Raw genomic sequence first — 26,366 nt, forward strand, 5'->3', positions numbered from 1 at the left:
TAGCGGACACCATGTGAACCTATCACTGTGTAATATATTTCTAATGGATTTTTTTTCTCTAAATAGTAAGTTCTGCATTTTTACGAAGAAAAAGATGAACTGATTAATCAGGATTTCTTAAATAAACAACAGTGAAAATGGTGATTTATGTCATATAAATAACCATAAAGTAGTTGCCAGTAGTCCACAGAATGATAAACAGAAAGAAAAAAGCTGCACAGACACGCATATGTATAGATAACCCTTTAAACATGTTATATGAACTGTATAAAACCGGTTTAGTCTCTCGCGCGCTCTGGTTCTCTTCCGGGGGCGTGGTCGTGTAACGTCTATGGGCGTGGTTAAGTGCCACCTAGCGCCCAGCAGCTAAGTGATTGACAGCTGAGCCGCTTAAAGCCTCAGAAACTCCGCAGCGCTCAGAAACAGCACAGCCGGGCCGCTTTAAAACCGCAAACCTAAGGATTTACACACGTTTCTGGACAGTTACACGCGTTTTAACCGCTTTTCTTCTCACTTTGGGAATAACGAGCAACAGTTAGAGAGGCAGCCGAGGTAAGAAACGCCTGGTTCAGGTTAACCGACTAAAAGTGCAGAATATGTTGTGATTTCAGTGTTTTCATGCTGCAGTGTAGTGTAAACCCAGAGGAGGGTTTACTCTGAAAAGACTCTGGATAGACAAAATATAATAGTTAAAGGAGCGCAAAGTAGGTCAAACCTGGCTTAATAAAACTTAATAAAACTGCATTCATAGAATAGATTATTGCTTAAAAACTGTTATATGAATAACAAGAATTTTAAAAATGATTTTATTTTAAGGAAACAAGCATTTACTGGAGAGGAAAGCATCTCTTAAATATGAAGTCTCTTTTTAATGCTCTGTATGTGTCCAGGATTTATTTATTTATTTTTGTTTGTTTTTACCTGTTTTTAATGTCTAAGTAAGAACTGGTGTAGAAAACATTGTGGCCTCATACAGATGGATGAAGTGAGACGTGACACTGAAAGACAGCCTGAAACTACTTTTATTGAATAACTGTTAGCGTTAAAGATCCTTAAAATATCAATAGTAAATGCAGTCATTAAGCAGAATCATACATGTTATATTTGTATAATAATTATATATTTAATTATTGATTTATTAATTGGTGTTTCACGTTAATGTTACAGCTGGGGGTGATTTTATTAACTTATATACATGCTGCACAGTTTTGTTTGCAACAACAGAGCAAAATATATAAATAGATTTGTAAATGATTGATTGCAAGTATTGTGTGAAGAAACCAGAGGCAGAGTAGCATCAAAAACTCAAAAAGGCAGCTAACTTATCTACACCCAACTATTTGATTCTGTTATTAGGTTTCATCCTAACAGGGACAATGCAACAGAAACATCTGAGTCATGGCGTCTGTTGTCTTCCTGGCAGTTTTAAAATCTTCCATGTCTAAGGGTGAGAGGAAGGAAAGGCCACTAACCTCCTTTGATGTCACTCTGATCTCTAGTTTCAGTTTATATGGGTGTGTGTTTATACATGTATTATATTTTTAATCTGTAAAGCAGTAAGTAAGCAAAGCTTTAAAATAAATGGTATGGAGTACACAGTAAAACGTTTTGTGTCAAAGATGTAGTAGAGCAGAAGTAGAAACATAAAAGTAGATTAAAGCTGTACTTCAGTAGCATAATTGTGTAAATGTGTTATGGTACTTTGCACCTGTGGTCCGATCCATGCTCTCATCCAGTGAGGCTGCACGTTTTAAGATATAAACAGTACGCGAGTCCATTTGGATCGCTGGGATGAACAAGTTTGGACTCATTCGGAAATTACTGTTCAGGAGGCTGAGATGAATATTAGACACATTACAAGAAAGAGAGATGAGGTGCTCAAAGAATCCTGAATTGAATTTAATGCAAATTTCTGCACAAACCTCCAGGAAGAAAAAACGTTTCCAGAACCTTATTTCGGGGCAAAATCTACAAACCTTTTAGTTGTTTTCCATAAAATCTGACTGTTGATTCTCTGTATGCAGTTGGTGAGCATTTAAATTAAAGGAAAATTGCCTAATGCCTTGACATAGCTGCCCAGAGCCACTGCTGGGATTGCTACAAAGTGGTGAACTTGCTTCTGGAGGGAAGGGAAAAATATCCACTCGTGTTGCAGAGGGTATCCTGAGTTCTGAAGCTCTAATCTCACACATAGTTTCATATATCTGGTCTTGCATCTACCCTCCAGATAAGAAGGCACACAGTGTGTGCCTGCACTGTGAAAAAGCAGCCAGGGTATCCTTGAAGCTCGTCGTAAATCCAAAACAAACAGAAGAGAGCTCATTGTGCTCCAAAAGGCTCCCCATCCTGTGACTTCTCTTAGGCCTACTTTAAATAATGTAACCTCACCAAACACAGGTGAGGCTTCACTCCTTTACAATGCAGGTATAAACAATGAGCAAAGACAGCCGCTGGGTCACAGATTACATTACATGACACTGTGTGACATCAGAGCACCTTTTTACACTCTGTCCATCAATGTTATCATTGTCATTGATTCAAGGGGCCCTACTCTGCAGCCCCTCATTTCATCTGCTGTCATGGAAACCAGCCATTTTAACTCCAGATTTTTTCTGATTGGCTGCCCCTCGCATAAAAGATGATGGTAACATCACTGACATCATATGAAGCCCTGATGTTTAGAGCAATCTGAGCCCTGAGCTTTTAGCTAGAGGCTGGCCATGTTTAATATGAACATTCACTCCTATAACAGCATATATGTGATAGGAAATAAGGAAAGGCATAAGAGCCCACCTTCTAATGAAGTTCAATGTTGGCAATGGCAAGTTTTAGAAATAAAACATGAATTCATTGGGAATACAGAAGAAAAAACTTGTTTCTGGGCCTTATTTACACTATGTAGAGAAAAATACTGGACCACTACACCTACAGGAGCTGCTCAGTTTGTCTTGATGTTGATGCCAGAGGAGGTTTGGAGCTCTGCAGTTGCTGAGTCTTTGACAACTGTGCTGTGATTTCTGAATGCTTCCAGTTTGCAGTAATGTCACTTACAGCTGATCCTGGGCTATCTAGGAGGGAAGCAGCTTCACAAGCTGTTGTGAAATGTCACAGACTTTTTTAACGGTGGCCTCCTGTTACAGCACCACACTTGAATTCAGTGAGCTCTTTAAAATGACTCAGTCTTTTACACATGTTTGTAAAGACTGCATAGCTAGGTCCTGAAAACACCTGAGTGCAACAACTGAACTCAACCCGTTAAACAACACAGCGAGGTGTGTTATTTTCACGATTAAATCTCAATCAGCTAAATGCCTGAAATGATTTAAAAACCAGGTCAGAAAAGACTTCAGGTCAGTCTGCTTGTGCGTGTGTTTAATCCCTGGTTTGTGTGATGGCATGTGACCGTCTGACACACACATAAAGAGCCGGGCTGGGATTAAACACCACTGTCTCATCTGAGATTACCTCTTTTTTTCTGTCGTGCTCTCAGTCACACACACACAGACATTTGTTCTTCTGTCTTTGTGAGGACAAATGGTGAAGCCTTGCACTCGGCCTTGCATACACCAAACTAAACCTGACTCCTAAAATCGGGTTTGAAAGTAAACTGGAAACTCCAGGGCTTAAAAATGAAGTGTCAGAAACTGCATTTCCTCTAATGACCACTCGAGGCTCCAAATGTGAGCATATCTCCAGAGACTCCCATTATAAAATGCCCAAATTTAGAGCTTCAAGCTAATTTACCTTTCATAATCACTCTGGCTGTTTTCTTTTCTCCATTTATCTCATCCATCTGGATACTGTTAAAGTTAGGCGCGTGGCTGCTTTGATTGACAGGTGACTGACTAGGTCAGTACCTGCTATCCGTCACCTCTGTCTATCTACACTAATTCAACTCAGTGAACTGGACCTTTGTGCACATTTGTGCTATTGATGCCTTATATTTATTGTAAGAGCTACTTTTGGCCATTCTGCATGTTTAAGTTGGGAGATTTTTAAACTGTATTCTCTCAATTTATGCCCCCTCATTGAACTTATCTAGGGATGGTTTGCTTATTACACAAATTTCTAAGTCACCACATTATGGAGCCAACTGGAGCATTTTATTGTAATTATGTTAAAAATTATCTGTGTACAGTTTGTACATTTTTCCGTGTAAAGTTTATCAATGCACCTTGCTTGGTTTAGCTGGTAACTTAGCAACACACATTTCTTGACATATGGGTCGTGTCCAAATTCATGGGCTGCATCCTCCTGAGGACCCGGCCTTCGCGGTCTACGTGGGCCGGGTCCTCAGAAGGTCGGGTAGGCCGGAAGTAAACGGCTGTGAAATTGGACGGTCTAGCCTTCTGATTAACGTCACCGCTGTCTCGGTGGAGTTTAATAAACTCGGCCATCTGCTTCTTGCTATGTAAAATATAACAGGACACTGGCGTAAATTCTCGACCATCTCACACTTCTGTTTAATCAGTTTTCTGTTTGACGTTTATTCAGCTGTGTGAAAACCACCCGGGGGATTAATAAAGTTTTATTTTATCTAATCTAATCTAATATCTTTAATCTCAGCCAAACCAATTTACTCACGAACAAATAAAACACTGAAAAAAGCCAAACAATATATTACGTTTAACCTGAGTAGCGAAAGTCGGCGGTGATCTGAAAATGATGTGCCGGGAGTTGTGCCGTTCTCGGCGGCTTCAGTGACCTTCGAGCTCTCGGTTAGCTATCAAGCTGGTGGGTAACAGACGTCTCCGAAAACGTCGAAGCACTTTTGCAAATATGCAATACCTTGATAAACCGAGCAGATATTTGAAGTTTACACAGCTACATTCTCGCCTGAAAATATGTTAAAAGTTTATTTTGTGACCCAGAAAGATTAATAAAAGTAATTTTAAAACTTAGTAGCGGCCGCCATTGCCGGAAACTGGAGTTTGGCTGGGCCGCGCTATGAATTCTGGGATATTGTGGGCCACAAAGGACACACCCGACCCATCCTTCAAATTCGGGGAAAAGGAGGACGCATTTGTCGGCTGCATTCGGAGGAGTCTACGAATTTGGACAGCCTTCAGCGCGTCGCTGTGACGCAGTCGGTCTACAAATGCGGCCTCAGGAGGATGCAGCCCATGAATTTGGACACGACCATGGACTCTTCCGGCTCGACAAACGCAACACAGGAGAGACCAAAGTCCTTTATTGATTGTTTTTACCTTCTGCTATTGATGGTGTGATGTAGTTTTTTATAGGCAGGTTCAAACTAAGACTATGATTATTTCAGTGTCACACATTGAAGACCCAGATCTAAACACAAAGAAAAAAATAAGGTGTCACAAAATGTTTATTAAATTCATCAGTGTCTCCACAAAAAAAGAAAAATGTTGATACTTCAAAGGCACAAAAAACTTAAATGAGTACACAAAAATAAAGAAACACACACACACACACACACACACACACACACACACAATAATATCAACTTGACAATCCAGGCCGGAAATTGGACCAAAATCCTGCTTTTCATCTCTCTCTCACACACACACACACACACACACACACACACACAGATTAGAGTCCCAGATGGTTAAGGATATAAACTGTGTGTTTACTTGTTTTACTCATGTTGTGAGGACATAAATCAGGCCCTGATAGTGTAAAGCGTTACATTTAGTACTGCTCTGTGTCACTGCGTGTGTTTCTCTCTCTCTCCATTAGGAGTGCAGACAGCAGGCTCGCTCATCCATGACATCACAGCAGCAGCAGCAGTGCAAAGGTAGGAATACTGCCGGGTGATTTCCTCAAGACCTCCATGGGAATTCACGGAATGTCCTGGAACGCCCAGGGTGGGCCTCGTTGTCATTTTTCCTGTTTGCTTGTTTCCACTGAAGAGCCTTACTTCCTGCTGCTGCTGCTAGTTTACACACACACACACACACACACACACACACACACACACACACACACACACACACGCACACACACACACACACTGACACAGAGTAAGGAAATAGCTCTGTGATTGTGAAAGTCAGATATATACACAATTAAACTAAGAGGATTTCCTCATGAAAAAGAAAATCCTCTCTGTTCAGCGACCTCTTGTTGGAGAGAATCAGTGCTTTACATAAGACATGAAGACTTAGACAAAAAAGCACACGAGTGGATGTTAAACAAATGGTTTTAGATCATCAGTCAGATGGGTAAAAAGTTGAAAACAGGTTTCTTGCAGTGCTGTTTCTGTGTTAACTTTAAAGTCGGACATCACAAATTTCTGTTACATTAACAGACATGGCTTTACTAGAGCTATGCAGCCAGCACAGCTAAAAATAAATGTGGATTACTTTCCTGCAGCCTCAAATCTCTGGGAGTTGATTGTCATAATGTAGAGAAATGAACAGAATCCGGCGTCTGCCTGGAAGGAAGAAAACTAAGCTAAAAATATTTGTATTCTTTGGACAATACGTCACTATATTTATTTATTCCAGCACCCTGCACATGTACAGCCTGTGTGTTTTAAGTTAAAAAAAAAAACATATAGAGAAATCCACACTTTACACAGCTACATATGCACATACCAGGAATGGAGGAATCATAATTCCAGAGTGGAAAAACTGCAACTCCTTCCAGTGCAGCTGCTGTTCTTACATTGCAGTCCTTTTATGACCGCTTGCACTGGACCTTCTACTGTTTCATCACAGACAAATCATATTTTCATCACAAATTTGCTGCGCCTCAGGACCCAAACAGGAGCTTTTAGTCAGTCTGCAGTGTCCAAGCCCTGTGATGGAGCATCACACTGCCAATGCTGTCTTCTAGTTTAGCATCCTGAGTCATCTGAACATTTTGGAGGAACATTCAATGATGTTTGAGGATCATCACACATGTGAGTTGGTTCTCTAGCCAGAACTTGGACAACCAAACAGAAACTTTGTAAAAGAAGCTTCATAGCCCAATCCTGAAGCTGGTGTATCAGCTCAGGAGCCTGATCTTAAAGTGGGTGTGCACCTTAAACGTGTCCCTCATAGTCACACTGTCAATGTAGAGTTCCACTATAATAGTGGTTCCCAAACTTTTTTTGCTGGGCCCCCCTTTGTTTTACAAGAAAAATGTTCGCGCAGCTAATATTGATCCCACTGATATGTTGGTCAGGCTTGGTACAACAACCCAAACTTAGCATCTGGCTAAGAGTAACTGCACTGTTCTCCAAAGAGAATATTCATGGTAAATGCATTCTGTGTGTAAACACTGATGGAGAGCCAGCAAACACATAGGTACAAGTGGTCAAGATGGGACTCCCAAAGTAATCTGAAAAGAGCAGCCACACTAGGAATTATGTATGTCATTAGGAGGGCTAACAACACCAGCAACAACTGTAGTATAAAGACAATTTATACGAAAGGACAATTTATTAAATTTAGACGAAAATACGAAATGAACAAACTTTCCACTCTGTCCAACTCCATATTCTGCAGGCTAGCGGCTAGCTGCCCACCAAGCCCGGGACCAGAGACTGATCCTGGGCTTAGGGAGCCAGGTAATGACCCTCAGTCCTTCCATCAGACAGCCTCCACGCATTGAGCCGGATCATGCTTTAGCTCCCTGACAGTCAGTCAAAATGATGGCCTCGGTGGTAATCGGGGGACATCGGAAGAAGTCCCTCACGTTGAGAGGTGTGGACCCAGAGACCTGCATGATCGTATTTAAGAACCACTGGGCACAGGTGATCTTTTTATCTGCTCCTGCATCATCTTCATCTTCACTGGTTAATCGATGCTTTGCTTCACAGATAAAGTCACTACTGACATGTTTTTTTAGCTGCTCTTTGTCTCTTCTGCCTGTCTGGCCTGGCCTAATTTCACTTATAATGACTGTGTGACTGTCTGTGTGTGTATGAATGTGTGTCAGCATTACTGGCCAGACTCTGGCCCTTAAACACAGGATCCATTTAGTACAAATCACTCTCCACAGCTGCCAAGAAAACCCCCACACACTCTGCATCGTCTGTGTGTGTACAAGTATTTTGTGTGTGTTTGCAAGTGTGTGCATGTGGTCCTTGTCTGAAGCAGCCAATGTCAAAGGTTAACACAAGTCCAGAGAGTGAATTGCATTCTTGTTTCATTCATCTCTTTTTCATCTCTCCCACAGCTATCTCTCTGTTGTGGCATCTTAAATGTTTTACAGAAATAAAATTATTTTCTTTATTAGAAAAATTTAAAAAAAAAAGTTTAGTCCATTTTATGTGAGCTCCAGTTAATTTTCCTCCTTGGCGCGTTTCATATGTAGACTTTTCAACACAGTCATCGCACTTGGGTGAGGACAGATAATCACATTCACATCCGTTGGCGGAGGTTGTCTCGGTCTAGTTCCAAACAAACTCCCAAGCGGTTTATTTATGATGAGAATGTGATCCCACCTCAATCTGCACATCGTACTCACCAGGTTTCAGCTGAGTTTCAGTTTCAGAAATTACGAAGAAATTAAATACGATGATTTTGGGAATAAATTCTCCATGTTATCCATTAGTCTGCCATGCAGCACCCTCTTCCTGTATTTCTTTTCTTTGCCCCCGGCACAGACACATTCTGGCAATATATGGACTGAATGGCCTTGCGTGGTTTGTAGCAACACATTTTGGTTTGCTTGGAATTTCTCTGTGTTACAAAAAGCAAAAGTACAGGAAATAAACTCATTAACTGATTCAGACTAGAGTAAATAAACATAACACCCTTTTTCCAAAGGCTGATCGAGATAAGCTCAACTTTGTCCACAAATTCTAGGGAAATGAAACAAATATACACAGGTCAAAATTGCTCAGAATTACAAAATTACTCCTCAAATAGAACACAGAAATTGCCACTCCATGAGTTTTGTGGTACCTAGTGGTCATTAGAGGAATTGCAACTGTAGTCCTTTAACGTTCAGCTGAGAAGGGTCCAAGACAGCTGCATATGAATATTATTTATAATGCATTGAGGTAAAGAGGTGATGGCAGTAATGATCCAGTTTGGTACCATTAGAAACTAAAGGAAGCCAAAATAAAAACACGATATAAATAATGCGTTTCTGTTTTCTTTTTGCCCCAGTGACGTTTCTAACCTGGAAGCTTGAGAGATTATTAAGTGACATGCATCATTTATGCCATATTTCATTTAATAAATCTGTCTCCAGCTGTTATGTTTGTGTTTGTACCAGGATAAGGCTTTAGTTTAGTTAGTTTAGTTTTTTAACTTTTCCATGCAGAGTTTTAAAAACATTCATTGAAAATGTACTTTAAAAAAATCTGATCACGCTTTGATAAAACAGGTATAAAGTCTGAGTATCTACTGTTGTATAGATTTGTCTATTTCCTTTAATCACTCTCATTTTAGGTGTTTGTTTTGCTTGCCGTATAAAGATGGCTGCAAACACATTGTCTTTTACATCCTTGTGTTTCTGTTGTTTTTCAGGTGGTGAAGATCCTGGAGAAACACGAGCCGAGTCGCAGCAGCACCAGCGCACTGAGTTTCCTCACAGGTCATGGTAGCAGCGGCGGCAGCAGCAGCTCCGGAGCGCTACGTCTAGGCCCCATCCCGGCCGACGAGGCCAGCGCCGTCCAGAACTACGTGGAGCACATGCTCTTTCTACTGATGGAGGAGGAGGCGGGCCAAGGTAGGAATAAAGAAATCATCCCTAACTGTGCAACCAATGCAGTAGTATACTGGGACTCAGGAGTGTTTGTGCACCGGTACCAGGGGGAGCGATGGGTCCGATCCTGGAGTTTGTGGTCCTTGAGGGCGTGATGGAGAGGCTGTTTCTGTGGAGCCTGAGGAGGCAGTTCACTGAAGACATGAAGCTAGAGCAACTCAGGATGTACCAGATGCTTTTGTCTCAGGCCAAACAGCCTTTGCTGCACCATAAACCGGTTCTGCGGCCGCTCATGATGCTGCTCGCCTCCTGTGCTGGAGCTGCAACCGGTGAGTCGGAGGTGAAAGTGTTGAAATGTTTTAAGATTTGACTTGCCAGGCCAAATAAAGGTTTTGCTGATTACTACACCATCTAGTGGTACAATGTGGTATTAAATTACAGTGCAGCCCAGCCCAAGTTCAAGTTCAAGTTCAGCTGTTATCTCTTCCATACAATACAATATATATATGTATATATATATATATATATATATATATATATATATATATATATAAAACAGATGTTTCTGACATAAAGTAGGGGCAATTGTTTAACTGATAGCTTCAGTTATTAAGGGACGTCTTTAGGTTTAGATTTTTACATTAAGTACCTGAAGTGTCACTTTAAGCCTTTTGCAGATACCATGAAAAATAAAAGCAGCAGTACACAAAGTGTAACCACAGCAAACAAAGAATGGTATTTCAAATAAGATGATTTTTTCCCCCCTCGTCTTTACTTGAACTCTTTCTGCACCCAGTCCTGCAGTTTGTTTAGCTGTCTAATTACATCAAAATGGGTTTAAGTGGTTAATTATGAGGTCATTTCTCAAGCTGGAGGTGTAACCACTAGCCAGTAAGACGTTTAATTGGTTACCTGGCCCTTTAATCACCTGCAGACACTGGCGGCGTGGTGGAGGCGGAGCTAGTCCTCCTGCTGAACCAGCTCTGCGTGGCTCTGGTCAAGGATCCCTCAGTGCTTGAACTGTTCTTTCACACCAGCGAGGACCAGGGAGCTGCTAACTTCCTGCTCTTCTCCCTGCTCATCCCATATACACACAGGTAGGTACACACACACAGGTGCATACACTCTGCTGGATAAAAAACGGTAACACAAATGTACACAGGTAATGTATGTACTTCAGAAGTGCACAAAACTCATAGCCTGTGTTATCTCTGTCTCTCAGGCAGGGATTGGTAGGTCAACAGGCCCGAGATGCTCTGCTGCTCATCATGTCTCTGTCTGCCTCTGAGCCTCGAGTCGCCCAGCACATTGCAGAGAACACATACTTCTGTCCTGTAAGTAAATGCACAACATAAAAAGATAACTGTTTAAGAATTACAGACATTTTCATACACAGTCCCCCATTTTCAGAGGATGAAAATTCTTTGTGGTTAATAACCACCTGAAGTCTAGAGTCCATGAACATCACCAAATTTCGTGTTCCCTGCCTCGAGCTGCTCTGCTCAGTCTTTACTGCTGCCACCTTCAGCTGCTGCTTGTTTGTGGGTCAGTTCTGTGTTTAAAAGGTTGGGTTGAGATAATCTGAATTACTTGGCCAACGAAGATTATTCCATGTCTTTGCCTTGAATAACTCTTGGGTTGCTTTGGGTCATCAGCTGTTTGCACTGTGAAGCTTCATTTGTGCAGTTTTGCAGCATGTGTCTGATTCTGGACACTTTACACTTCATCCAGCTGCTTTGATCAGCAGTCACATAATCAGTAAACATTAGTGCCACTGGCAGCATACATGCCATCACATTACCTTCCATATATCTTACACACTGTGTAAGATACAGTGAGATGTAGGGACAGTGAAAATGTAGGGAACAGGAGTAAGATACTTGCTACTATGTGTGTGTGTGTGTGTGTGTGTGTGTGTGTGTGTGTGGTAGACTTGTAGTCAAGACCACCTAAACCGAGACCACGACAAGACCAAGACCGAGACCAAGTCGAGACGAGACCAAGACCAAGACAAAAAAGTCTTTAAACTGCAGCCAGATGCTGCTTTGTTTACAGGTGTCAGGCATATTTATGTGTTTTTGCTTTCGCACAGCCCTCCTCACCGCTGTCTACTGTCTCACTCACTTACTGAGAGGACAGACACATGCTCCACTTGACTGTCACGTCCATCACCCTCTCTGTTTTTCACATAATGATATTATCCTATATCCTCGCATGTGATTGGCCACAATATAGAGGGATTGGAGCACAGCTGAGCCACTGTGTGAGAGCTGAGCAGCGAAAGGAAATTAAGTGAGGGTAGAAATGACTGAAAGATTAATAGGCTCTGTTTTGAGTTTTGTTCAAAAAAGAATGACTTCATATAGGAAAAAAATATATATCACATATGCAGGACACCTTAAACTAGTTTTTAATTAAGCAGCAAGGCAGAACAAAGTCGGGCTGTATCAAGACACGAGGACTGAACCCCAGTTCAACCAGACCCAGAACTGATCCGGAATTAAAACAGGACTACAACAGTTCAAAATCAGGACTACTTAGGATTTAACCAAGACAGAACCAGAATCAAAACTACATGATGCACTAAAAACTAAAAATCATCATAGACCTGCACTACACTTATTTTTTTAATTCTACACTATTTAGATTCAGAAACGTTTATATAATTATTTAGCCTTGTTGTGCAAACAAGCCTGCAAAACTTAATAAATATAGAATTTGAAAAATAACAAACCTAAAAAGAAACACTAGGTACGAGATACATGTTCTGATGAGTTTTGGCAAACAACCATTTGACTAACAGGTCTGTGTCACCTGCTCTTGTTCCATCTCTGTTCTGTCCTCATTCTCCTCTCTCTCCCTCTCTGTTCCTCTCTCTCTCTCTCTGTTCCTCTCTCTCCCTCTTTGTGCTGACAATCAAGCCAAACACCAACATCATCAAATATACAGTTGAAACCAGATATTTAAACACTCTTCAGCTCAAAACACAAACACTTTTTTAATTGTAACATCAAATCAGACTAAATGTTTATTTTTTTTTAGATTGATAAATATAAAAAATATATTTGTTAACTTTAAGAGTAAAGAGAGAAATTGTCTATTTCTTAATTGCAAATGGAACCAAATTCAAAACTGAGCCACACTTATGGAGCTCCACAATTCTTTTCCTGGTGTTTTGTTGACATCTCTTGTTTTTCCCATGTCAAAGAAACAGGCTCTGTGTTTTGCCTTATATGCATCCACAGGTGTGCCACCAATTTACTCACATGGACTCTACTAACCTATCAGAAGCTTCTTCAGCTCAGAATGGAATCGTCTGGAGTTTTCTTATTAATTAACAATAAACTTAGTGTATATGTACTCCTAAATTTGATGAAAGTGATAGACAGCTCTGTCTCTCTTTATTCTGACATTTAACTAATTCAAAAGATATTTCAATATTTATTTATCCAAAACAAAACAAGTTTACCCTAAATTGATGTTGTACAGTAAAAATTTTTTTTTATGTTTTCTCCCTAAAGTGTAAATATCCAGTTTCAACTGTGAATATACTGCTGTGTATTGAAATTCCTCTTGTTTTGCATAGAAATATACTGAACAACATACAAAGCATAATATATAAAATAACATCTACCTGAGTTTTTTCTTTGAAAGAAGCTCCTTATGTCCATTCTTGTATGTCAGTGCATTACTGAAACAGATTTATTTAGCCGTGAAGGGAAACAACTGAAAATATGAAATAAACACACATGTAAGCTAAGACTCTCTAAAGAAACAGCTTTGTTGTTGTTTGACTTTTCATTTCGCCATTTGTTGATTCACTTGAAGAGCAAGTAACGTAATATGGGCCAAGTGATCAGTTTGATATCAATCTTTTGTGATACACCGTCATATTTACATTATTTGTACAGTACGAATGATTTGCTTTGGTATCTGGTCGAACTTAAGCTCTCCTCTGTCTGCAGCTAACTCGCAGGCAGCAGCTTCTCCCCCCTCGCTCACAGGCGTAAGTGCTGTGCTCAGTCGCCTCATGCCTGAGCTCAGATCATACCAAAATTAGGGGGAATTTATGAGCGCTATGTGCTTCGAATATTGTGTGTAGTTTTTGTTTTATACAGTTGTCAGTCAGGCATCTAACTATGAAACAAATTACACTCCAAAAGGCCCCGGGCTTCTGAAAAAATGACCTGGTCTTAAGCCCAGTAAGCTACTCCCCCGCTCCACCGATGGTTGAAATCTCCCGAACACTATGTCGATCTGAGAGGGCAAGACTGAGACCAAAGTCCGTCGAGACCAAGACCACGTACAAGTGGTCTCGAGACATCCAACTCTAGTGTATGGACATACTTCCTGTTCTTGAGTGGAACCGGTTATTTGCACATTGTTGTGAGCCTTCTGTGGTTGTACTTGTGAAGGCGTTTCCTGACTGTAAACCATAATGATGACACACCTACCTGTGTTCTTGACTCGGCTTGATGTTGTGATGGGATCACAGTTTTCTTTTGGTGTTTCAGCCAAACGATGACCTCATTCACTGAGATTGACACCTGACTGACAATCAAATGGAGAATTCCAGTAAAAAGCTAACACAGACAAGTTCAACTCTCTATTTTTTTTATCTGTTTTAAACAAAGGAGCAGGCCTCACCTGGCCATAAACTGCTTGTCAGTCAACTATTGAGTTATTTCTGGGCCTTTGAAAATGACAGACAGTGAAAAAAAATCTCTGACTTTTGTTAAATCCTTTGAATGAAAGTCTGCACTTTGATCACATGTTGATAGTTTGCTGTGATCTTTGGTGGTGCTTTGAGGCAAAACTACATAAACTGTGTCTTTGTCAAAAAAACGTATGGACTTAACTGGATGTGTACAAGTGTCAAAAATGTAAATGACGGTTGAATGTGTGTAAATTTTAGATAGAAAGCACTTAAGTGTAGAAAAAGGTGCTTGTGTGAGTGAGGCATAAAAAGCTCTAACAGAGCTCAAAACTGCGATATAAGAACCACTTCATTTAACACTGAAGAGACGACCAATCAGGGTAAAGGATACTGCTGATTAACGAATTACAGTGTAGTTAATATATTACAGGGGTACCCAGGTAACCAGAGCCTGTTTTCTTGGTTTTCTCAAAGACATTGTGAATATGATGAAAATAAAGTGGTGTTAGGTTAAGACTTCTGTGTGTGCATTATGCTATGAAACTTTAAATATGTGAGATTTATGTCACATCTGTAAAGTGTTTAAAGGTGTTCTTCACAAGCTGAGCTACCAGTTTACCTCACATAGACCCCCATTAGCCCAGCTAAACTGGGTTTATCTCCACATGCCTTCCAGCCTGCAGAGAAAAAGGGCGTTTATTCCTCTGCTGAAGTGAAGCAACTGACTGTTTTCTGTTTCTCTGTTTGTCAGCAAGATTATGCACACACTTCATAAAACTTACTTGAGAGCACAAACATAGAAAGAATCCAATACATGTTTCTCACAGATCTGGATAACTTTCATTAAAAGTGCAAACTGCACGGATAAGAAGGGAAATGAGAGGAATTAGGAGAATAAAAAGGCCCTTTAACAGCCCGACCCTTGATCATTTAACAGATTTTTTATGAACCAGATGGTTGTTTAATGAATACAATCGGTAGTTTTTCAGCCCAGTGTATGAGCACCCACCCCCCATTCATCTCCCCTCTGTATTGTAATCTCATTAGCGCAAGTTATGCAATAAACTAATGAGCTCATACTGCTTCCTCTGGGACTGTGTGTGATGGATACAGAGAGAGAGGAGAAGCAGATAACTGAGGGAAAACTACTGTGGAAAGTGATAAAGGGGGCTTAAGAGGGAAACCCAAAGAAACAGCAAAGAGAAATAAGAGAAAACGAGAACATCTGAGGAAAAATCGTGTTTCTGAACCTTACTATTAGTAAATGATTAATTAAGGAGTCAGTAACTTGAAAAAACAATTAAAGTAATTAAAGAAAATATAAAAACATATTTATATGTGATAAAATGTCATGACAATAAAAAAAGACCCTTAAATGTTACAGTAATGTAAGAACATGTTTGTGTGTTTCAGTGTTTATCACTGCGTCAGCCATGTTGGCCCCAACCCTCCCAGTTCCTGACTGTGTGAGAGAGAGACCCACGGTGGGGGGTTTCATATGTGAAAGGGCGAGCAAAGACATCTGAGCACGTGCCACCTGTGTGCGTGTGTGTTTGTGTTTGTCCATGTGTCAGATTTAAGCCCATGTGACCACTAGCTGACCTCAATCTTTATGCATAGAGCAGCTTAGTAAATCAGCGTGAGATTGGCCCCAACACAAAGAGGGATTAGCAAGTCTGCACATGATTGGATGCCTGCCCGATTGCTAACGAGACCCGAGACTGCAGCTGTTGACGACCAGCGCCGCCACCACTGCTGCTGTTTATACTGATGTTGATCTCTCCTCTCCTCTCCTCATCTCTTCTTCCTTTTTCCTGATATCATCCCTGTTTTTTTGTCTCAAATGAAACAATATCTTTCTTTTCTTTTTAGAAACAACTTCTTGCTCCGCAGGCTACTTCTTCGCTCACCTCTCTGTTTAAAGGACCAGTTCGTGAAATGCCATTTTTAGTGTGAGCCATTTACCATTTAGCTTAGCTTAGCATAAAGACCTGAAACACAAGGAAAGGCCTCTCATGGTTTTGTCTAAAGGCTGCAGCTCTTGGACTCATTTACTAACAGCTATATCCATTTTCTTAATGTATGATAAATCAAAAAAGACAAATAAGTCCCACTGAAATATTTAGACAAGCCATTACCAAAGTAAAGAGCGCTGTGGCCCATTTAGAAACCAGAAGCTCTGAAATCTTCACTTTAATCATTATATAGGAGAAGGTGGTGTATTTCCTTGAAATTTTTATTGAAAAAAAACACAAGTAACACAGAGCGTTAGCTATAAATTGCTAATGCTAACCAGTTATATGCTAGCGTGACCAACCGTCCTCTTTTCCCCGGACATGACCACTTTTCACGTTCTGTCTGAGGCGTCCGGGGGGATTTTTGAGATGGATGAAAATGTCCGGGTTTTCCTATAGGCCTACAGAGGACCCATATCTGCAACGTCATCCCCGAACTGCTGTGTTGTAGGTGGTTGTTCCGTGCTCACAGATGGGACAGAGCACAGAGCGGCGCGCTGAAAAGATGCCAAAAGATGCCATAGCGCAAGTGTATCTTTTCAAACAAACTGCAAAAGAAGTTTCGGCGTAGTGCATGGTGTGCAGAGCTGGCACATAATGTTTGTGTGTCTAACAAAGGTGCCGGAGATGTTGTTGCTTACATAGACACAGAAAAACATAAGAAGGCTGTGCGAGGCGAAAATTCATCTAGTAAGTTGACTGAGTTCTTTGTTACACCTGGGAAAAACGAGGATGCTGTTGTATCTGCAGAAGAAGGTTGAGGTTGAGGTTAGAAACACCAAATGAGACAGCAGTAACCATTGCACAATACCTCACTGGTACCTCACTGGTAAGGTTTCTTATACAGATGAGGCATTATTTCTGTAACATTCTGTAATTCCACAGGTTTTTAAGTTATTTTTTTGCACTTGTTGACTTGTAAAAGCCTATATGACATTTTTTATTTCGCCATTCATTAACCGCACAGAGAAGGCATCTTTTAAATATGTTAAAATTTTCTTTAAACAAATGGTATTATTAAAATTCCTCATGACTGAGCCAAGTGTTCTCTTTTTTGGAAATCAAAATATGGTCGTCCTACATATGCAAAGTGTCATGGCCAATGTGTGACCCAAACTCATCCTGCAACAGAAGAGCAGCAAATTTCAGTCAGAATAGTGAGTACTATTACAAACTAACCTCCTCTTATTAACAGTTTAAATACACATGTTGTATAAATACATACTATTCTATAAATATGCAACAGTACATAGTTTCTATGAGTAATTTTCAAACTGAACTTCTGTTGTTACTGCAGGCCACCAGGGGGCTCCGGTCCCTGATTTACAGAAAGAAGGGAAGCAGAGAAGGCAGGAGGAAATGAACACTCTAGAAACACAAAGAATCATGAGAAAAACAACAAATATAACACGGACCACGACAGTGTTTGCCACAATCCACTTCCACCTTTAGTCAAAAGCATCCAGTAATTCGCCAAGTATTTATTTTTGTTGTGTTTCTGGATGAAATCAAAAAAAAAATCAGCATCGGTAAAATAAAATTTCAGCAGGAGTTGTGGCTCCAAAGTCAGCATGGATTTTTGGGGTTAGGGAACTAATGTTTTCAGGGACACAGTAGTAGTGTTAAATAATAAATAAAAATATGCTAAAGAAATGAATAATTTGAGTGAACTTATCATTTAAGATTGATAAACCCTTATAAGCCAACTTGGGGTTACCCCCACAGGCATCATCAGGGCCGATGCCCGTGCAGCTACCATTTGGGAAACCTGAAAACTATTCTAATTTAAACCATGCCTGTTGATTTACACTGAGGGGTTAAAATTGGTCGTTAAGGATACGGCGAAAGTCTTCAAATGTTGTCTCTCTTTTTGTTTCTTTTTGACCAAATCTGCTTCAGAATGTAAATTTTGAACACCTGTATGTGTGTGTTTGCTGCAGGTGCTGGCCACGGGTCTGTCCGGTCTGTACTCGTCTCTTCCGGCTCGGCTGCAGGTTTACAGCGAGGACTGGCACTCTCTGGACCAGGCGGACTGGCAGCAGGTAACAACCAGAGAGAGAAATCAAAAGTAGTGACAAAAAGGAGGAAGGATGTTTTCCTGTCTAGACTTGTACCTTTGTGTGTGGGGGGTGTATTTGTATTGCTGCCTGGGAGGTTTCAGTTTTAAACTGATACTTTGTGGTTTTTCCTCATTACTTCAGAGGACTGAAGATGAAGAGCTTCCACTTTAAGTACAGTTAATCTGTACTATGCTCAAGCATGAATGCCTTCCTTCCTGAATTGGCCAGACAACTAATTTTCCAGTATATCAATGGAACACTCGTGTACACAGTAACAGCTATGCAATGGTAATCTTAAATCTAAAAAGTGATATGTGCAGTATATATGCACAAGTATGAATTAGATAAATGTATGAAAAATAAAACAATATTAATTAATTAAACAAGTTAGTAACAGAATTAATGAGAATAAATGAATGAACACCTTGTGTTTGGGTCAACAGGTTCCTGCTCTGGTCCACTTTTTGCACTCTCTGGACTTTTGTAGTGCTGTTACCAAGGTAACACACACACACACACACACACACACACACACACACACACACACACACACTCCTTTATTTTTACTCTGTAAGTGTACATCTTTGTTGCCCTCAGGTGGCTCATCCGTCCATCCGCTCCCAGCTGCTTGGTTACATCTACAATGGCTTCCTGGTGCCTGTCCTCGCTCCGGCTCTGCACAAGGTATCACATTTCATCACAACACTGTAAAAAATGTCCCTGATAAAGTGCAGTAAAGTACAGGCAGCAAACCAAAAGAAATCTACAACAGGAACAGTTGCCTGTTATATAACACAGAGTTTTAAAGGATGATACTGTCAGAGGGTTTTGGTTACCAAACACAGTTATGTTGGTCTTCCTGCTGTAATAACCATAAATACTTTATTTATTCATGCAAAAACATTACACTTATACTCTATAGAGTGTAAGTTTGACCATACAGTAATTTCAGCTGTTTTTGTAGCCACTAAAGTTATTAGTGACCAGACAGGACTTTTATTTCCTCATCTTTTACATTTAGTCACCAGTAAACATCTCACAGGAAAGCTTTTAATACATCATTTTTACTGTAATTCCAGCAGAATAAAAACACCTGCATGGAATAGCTATTAATTAATCACATCCTGGTGTATGTAATCATTTGTCTGTCTGTGAGTAGCTGACGGTGGAGGAAGTGATGACTACCACAGCATACTTGGACCTGTTCCTGCGCTCCATCTCTGAGCCCGCCCTCCTCCAGACCTTCCTCTCCTTCATCCTGCTGCACACACACGACAACGTTCACATCCTGGACACACTGGTCAGCAGGGTCAACACACCTTTCCAGGTATCCACACAGTCATCTAATACAGCTGCTTCATGCTCTGTCATGCAGTAAATGCGATGACCTTTGACCTTTTGCATGTCCTTCAGTTGGGCACAGTGTCGCTGGCTCTGTTCAGGACTCTGATTGGGCTCTTCTGTGAAGATGTCATGCTGCAGCTGGTCTTCAGGTCAGTCTAACAGCAACTCACAGACACACATCTTTTAATTAGTGCTAATAAAATATTACAGTTTCACTAAAACTGGAACTTCACTGCAGAAAATGTATTATTTAGACGATCCATTTAAAACACCAGGAGCACAAACACTCTATGATGGTAAGACCTCACTGGTCATTGTCAGCTACAGCTTCCTTTATTGATAAAAGTGTCCAAGCTCCCAATTATACGCTGTAAAATGTTTACCCACAGAAATATCCATCGAGGCCACGACTTTTTTTTGTGTCAGACTGTAAACATGATTTTCTGTCTACAAAGGATTTTAACATGGGGAAACTGCACCTGTATGCCAGTTGTGTACAATATGCTTGGACTGAGTGTAACTGCTCTGTCTCTCCTCAGGTATCTGATTCCCTGCAGCCACCTGAGCAGGAAGCAGCGCTGCTTCTTGAAGCAGAGGGACTGTTACTCCTGCAGTGCTGCCTCCTTCCTACTGCTGATGCCCTCCTGGTGTCCTGTGCAGCTCCAAAACTCACTCACACAGTCAGAGCACATCCACTGGCCCAAAGGAACCGGTCAGTATGTTAGAGGGTAACTGCTTATTTATACATTAGCTTTGGTTGTACTGATCTGTTCCTCCTGAACCGTCTGTCAGATCTGTCAGTGTCAGACAGCGTTGGTTACTGTCGTGGGTCAGACTTCCTGATGGATGTAAACTACCTCCATTACCTCTGGGATGCCCGCCAGGCTATCTCCACTGCCCGCAGGTTAGTGTGCCTTTCTTCTTCTTCTACAAAAAGAGTATGGTTCAGCCTGGGTCTGATTACTAAAATTAAATGTGATTTGGGGGGATCTCATAGCTGGTGTACATGGTGCATTGCACCACTTACTGGGAAACATGCAGCAAACCAGAGTGTAAAACAGTGAAAGTGGTTCATAGTGTTATAGTGGCATCTGCTGGTCAACATATGCTATTACATTTGTACTAAAAACCCAAATGAAAAGAATGAATGAACTTTGATTGTTGTTATTGTATTCACTGGTGGTTTAAAAGTTCATAGTTTTGCTTTTCAAACTACAATTAAATAAGCGCGTACTGAACACCAGCAAGGCACATCTAAGGTAGGAGGAGTGAGACATTTGTGGTAATAGATAAATGTTGCCACAATAATGAGTTCGGTCTTTTATCTGATGGTGAAACCAAAATCAAACAAAAAAAAATGCACTCCTTATCGTTGTAATCTTAGGTGCAGGAAACAGACTAATCAAAGAAACGAGAACAACAGCTTACAACCACGCTAAGACTGAGCAACACTTTAAGTTACATGCTTGCTTAGTTGTTTATACTCTTTGTTTCTTAGGTTAGCATGCAAATATCTGATAATGGTTGGCTAATGGGAATGCCATTATTGTTTCAGATCTGAAAGTCTTAGTGTAAAAGTTTGCATAAATACATACTTTTAAGCTACCTGTCACAGTTTGCGGGGGCAGACCGTGTGTGGGTGTGTGAGGACCCAGGAGCAGACACAGGTGAGGAGACCAAAACTAACTTGAACAGAAAACGAGCCTTTTATTACAGCTGATAATCAGGGCAACAAAACAAGGCAGTAAGCACAGAGGCAAAACTAAACTCGAACCTAAACTGGGGAAAACTGAAAAAACTCAGAAAACTTCACTATAAAAACCAGGAAGACAATGACAAGGGGACTGTGATGACTATGAACAGGACATGAAGGAACTATAAACTTATACGTGAACAAGTAACATTACCTGCACAGAGTCCTGAAACCTGACAGGACATGAGGGGTGACACACAGACGGAACTAAAGAAACCTAGAAGCTTATACCAAAAGAATGAAACATAATGAATATCAAAATACAAGGAAAACACACAATCCTGGGTCACAGGACCTCATCACAGGATTGTGACACTACTGACTTTTAAACTACCATCCTAATGTTGTTTAGGCCCAACTCGGTACGCTCAGGACACGCGTGTGTCCCTACCTTTACCAATCAGAATATGGGCTGAAGGTCATGGACTGCCTTGCACTGGGTTTCATCACTTTGGGCCTCCATCCATGATCAATCCAGTGAATGGATTTGACTGGGATCTTAGTATTTATAATGTTAATGTAGAGCATTGCTGTGACAGAGCCCTGTGGTTATGATTTGGGGATTTTTCCAATTTAAATAAAAGTTATACACTGAGTAATTTCAGAGAAGTTTATTGAATCTTTATATTTTTTTCTTTGTTGGCAGGGCTTGCCGTTTATGGTCGGCTTCTTATGATGGCATCGACCCTCCACTTCAAGAGTATCGATCTGATACACCTGGTAACAACATGGAGGACGAGGAAGAGTTCATGCAGCGAGTCAAGAGCGACTCCATCTGCTCACTGGTTATCAGTCCTCCGCCCTCTGCCCTCTCACCTACACCATCCTCTTTAGATAACAGCCAAGCAGGCAGGGCCGGCTCCGCCCTTGAACTGGAGTGGGATGACATTTTTGCAGATGACAATCCCTTGCCTTCAGTTGTGGTAAACGTGGTGCTGGCGAATGGCGATGTATCATTGGAGGCAGATACATGCACTTTTCCACCAGCACCTCCCCCACTGCCTCCTCGACACATCCAGGAAATGCGGCGCAATGCAACCAAGCTGGTGCGCGGCTCTTATGTTGAAGAATCCGAGTTTCAGGATGATGTTCTTGTCTATGATCTCATTGCTAAAAAGGACGCAAAGGCAGCCATTTTGGATCGGATCATGCTGACAAATCGCCAATCCCGTGGGAGCATCTCGAAAGGACAGCGAGTTTCAGCAACAGCGACAACATTAACAACGATGTTAACAACAACAGGAAGGACGGTGATGGAAACTGTAAACAGCATTATGTCGACGAGGAGGAGGAGCGAGGATGCAGGAAAAGAAGAAAGAAGAAGGAGTGAGGACTGTGAAAAGGAGATAGGGAGAACAAAGGAAGACGAAGAACAAGAAACCAAAAGGATATTTGGACACAGAGGGTCACTGGGAGATCAGCTCTTTACCAATGGCTTTAATGTAAACAATGACATCATCGACGAATGTGATGATGCAGATGATGATATAAAGTCTTTAAAGCAAAACTGTCAAGTGATTGACATTACAGCTCATGTCAGCCATACACCTAGAGCACATCAGCAACATGAACATGAAAGCATACAATCACCCTCAACATGTTTAGTAAGAAACACTTTAACCAATGGCCATCATGAATCTGAATCATTTGACCGTCCCATATCTCCAAGTCTGCCTGACAACAACACAAACAACAATGACTTCCTGTCCCAATACTGTGAGCTCATGCTGTCATTAGGGGTAGAACCAGACTATGAGGACATCACAGATGATATTGACACATTCAGGAAGCGTGTCGAGGTGCTAAGGCAAAGACTTGAAGAGGACGAGGAAGAGCTTTGCACTGACTTTGGTTTTAGCTCCTCCGGGGATGACATTGGGGCAGAAGAAGAGGAAGAGATGATGCGAGAGGAAGAAGAAGTGGAGAAGAGCAGGAGCGACACAAAGAAAGGCGGCAGGAGACATCAAATTCCATTTACAGGTCTGTGCTTGTGTAAGATTTAAAGCAGCTTCACTGATTTATTAACCTCACTATACACATTTTTATAAGACAGAATGAGAAAGTTCCTTTTGTGTCAAATATTCATAATTTTTTCTAATTAATGCTTAACGTAATGTAGGTTTGCAACATGGTAACGTGGTCAAAAATAAATGTAGCCACTGAAAATTGAAAGTGATGCTTAAAACTGTTGGTTGGAGGTCAGTTGTAAGACTAAAAGACCCCTCCCCCCCATTATTTTACACCTGATGCAATGCATTTTCTCTTGACGTACACTAACCAGGTCCATTCATCAGTGTGCTGTTGTCTCGGCTGGAGAACCTTCTCGAAAACTCTATTGCTGTAAACCTGCTTGTGACAGGCATCCTGGCCCAGTTGGCATCGTACCCACAACCTCTCCTGAGATCCTTCCTGCTCAGCACAGACACACAAAACCAGCCTAACGTTCGCACACTTTACCAGGTAGGAGTCATACATCTGACACGTCTCATACATGTCAGATTGGATTTCGTGAATAAAAATGTTATGTTCACTTTCAATCTGTAGGTGCTGGTGTCGGTGCATGCTCAGATAGAGCGCTATGTGATGGCCAGACCAGACTATCCAGCTCTAGTCACTCAGGCCTGGAGGTTCTTGTTGGCAAAAGACCAAGATGGCAAATTCAGAGGTTAATAAGTACACATATAAACAGGATACAAAACAACATATGTTAAAGTTAAAGAAACAAGTTAGATAGTCTGCTTTAAATGGACAGTGTGATGGACAAGAGCAGGCAAGAGTCTCCGTCAGCTATGCTGTTTGCAGATGACATAGAATTGAATTGAATTGTATGGAGGACAGTGGAATATTGAATGTAGATGAGTTTAAATAGTTATAGTCAACCACTCCAAGCAACAGTGGGTGTGGAAAAGAGCTGAAGAAGATAGCTCAGAGTGGGCAGAGTGGGGTTTGTTTGTGGCAGAAAGGTAGCAGGAGGAATAGAAGTGAAAGATTCAGGGCAGACAGATTCAGGAGTAAGGATATGGAGAAACAGCTCAGGTTGGACAAAGTAAGAATGACTGAATGTCTTTAAGCAGCTGAGGAGCTGTGATGACATGACAGAGGATAAAAAAGACAAAGAGATGATCCACTGTGAAAAGTTGTACTTAAAAAAACGTAAAAGAGTTTTTAAGTCGAGAGCTCTTAATTTCACCAACTTATTCTGGCCATGCCAACAAACATCCTAATGTTTCGGCCTTGTGGCCTTCATCAGAGAATATATGGACTAGAATACATTTGTGAAACTGAGATTTGTTCATTTTTTACTTTTTGGTAGTCAACACTGGAGCCACAGATGAGTACATCTGCTTTTCTTAGCACTGATAGCGCTGGGCAAGCCTCTAACTAAGCTTGAAATACAATAATTTGTAGATGTTGTCAGGCCACATCTGAAAGTGTGAACACAGTCATTTATTAAATTGTTGCTATGTTAACATTATTGGCTTTACAACTCAAAAAACAATTATTGGAAAGTTACAGATAAAAAGTTTTTCAGTTTATGATACTTGTGTGTGTCCCTCAGAGTGCCTCCAGTCTCAGGGCGGTGACATCATCCTGGACCCATCGCTTCCCAATGGCTCTGTGAAGAACGCTCTGCCTTTGCCTCCTTTCAGTGTCTTGCCCCCCTGTCCTACTATTCCCCCTCAAGCCAAGAGCCGAGTCTTCGCCATTATCCTGTACGCCGAGTTCCTGAAGGAGTTGGCTGCCTTGGCCCAGGAGCACAGCATTGCCTTGGACTGTTATTCTGAGGAGTAACAAATGCAAACCCCTAGTTTAACTGTAAAAATCTGCCTCCCAGATTGCTGCTGATAAGATCAAGGATATGCTGTGACCACCAGCAAAAGACTAAGCTCAAGGAGAAAACATGTAGCATGAACTACTTTCCTCATCGAGGATTAATATAAGTGAATAATTTAAGTAGCTATAAATATTCAGATGTTGTGTATGTTCCTGACAACACTTGAAAACGTTGATGCTTTCTCCATGTGAATATGACTGATATTTATAAAATGATTTTGAAGGAGATGATTTTGAAGAATCAGTACTAAGTTTTATATATTTGTGGGATCCGTGAAAATAGTTTTCTACCATATTTTCTTAAATCTTTGCTTGGTTTTGTTGAGATGGAAAACACAAAGACATTGCATGCAAGACATTTTTTTCTTACTTTTAACACCAGCAATTTTTTTTCTCTTATAAAAGGAGGCAGTAAAATTTAACCTTGCTTATATTCCCAACATTTTCTTCTTTTCTTTTTTTACGTGTATGGTAGTTCAAAGACATTTCTAAACCTCAAATATCCATCCAACATCTGACATAGCAGTATGAAAAGACAGAATAAAAATGGACAGAGCTTCGGAGTCTGAAGCTAAAGCAGACCTCTCTTAAATCTACATTCTTTTTACTGACCACCAGGGGGCGGTGCATGTGGTTGCAAAAGGATTTCTGCTCCTAAAGAAATCTATGGGAAACCAGCTCTTCGCCCTTATTTCACTAAACACTTCCTAATGAATTTATGGTAAATGGTAAATGGCCTGTATTTATATAGCGCTTTAACAGTCCCTAAGGACACCAAAGCGCTTTACATATCCAGTCATCCACCCATTCACACACACATTCACACACTGGTGATGGCAAGCTACATTGTAGCCACAGCTACCCTGGGGCGCACTGACAGAGGCGAGGCTGCCGGACACTGGCGCCACCGGGCCCTCTGACCACCACCAGTAGGCAACGGGTGAAGTGTCTTGTATTTATAAGCTCATTCACTAATTTGTTGTGATAACGAGTAAAGCAGTAAGTTCCTTTTGCAAATTATTGTTATTATTATGGTCAGAAAAGATGATTATGGATGTTAGTTTGCTCATTTACTAATGACTAGT

The 26,366-nt window shown here is 40.9% G+C and overlaps 1 protein-coding gene across 2 annotated transcripts; it reads left to right on the forward strand.

Moving 5' to 3' along the window:
- Positions 1-361: 361 nt before the first annotated feature.
- On the forward strand, positions 362-25,270 carry LOC100693653 (protein FAM160A1). 2 transcript variants are annotated; one of them, XM_019363414.2, is made up of 19 exons: positions 362-552; positions 1,357-1,447; positions 5,710-5,767; positions 7,467-7,714; positions 9,441-9,642; positions 9,726-9,947; positions 10,553-10,715; positions 10,841-10,952; positions 18,231-18,332; positions 18,794-18,850; positions 18,948-19,034; positions 19,510-19,677; positions 19,764-19,843; positions 20,234-20,406; positions 20,487-20,598; positions 22,094-23,427; positions 23,729-23,907; positions 23,992-24,112; positions 25,007-25,270. In XM_019363414.2, exons 4-19 carry the CDS (start codon positions 7,610-7,612, stop codon positions 25,237-25,239), a joined length of 3,450 nt encoding a protein of 1,149 aa, XP_019218959.1. In that variant the 5' UTR covers positions 362-552; positions 1,357-1,447; positions 5,710-5,767; positions 7,467-7,609; the 3' UTR covers positions 25,240-25,270. The 2 variants fall into 2 exon arrangements, with proteins under 2 accessions (XP_019218959.1, XP_019218958.1); XM_019363413.2 differs by lacking the exon at positions 1,357-1,447.
- The last annotated feature ends 1,096 nt before the right edge of the window (positions 25,271-26,366 follow it).

The sequence above is a fragment of the Oreochromis niloticus genome, linkage group LG3 (assembly GCF_001858045.2).
Source record: "Oreochromis niloticus isolate F11D_XX linkage group LG3, O_niloticus_UMD_NMBU, whole genome shotgun sequence".
Lineage (NCBI taxonomy): Eukaryota > Metazoa > Chordata > Actinopteri > Cichliformes > Cichlidae > Oreochromis > Oreochromis niloticus.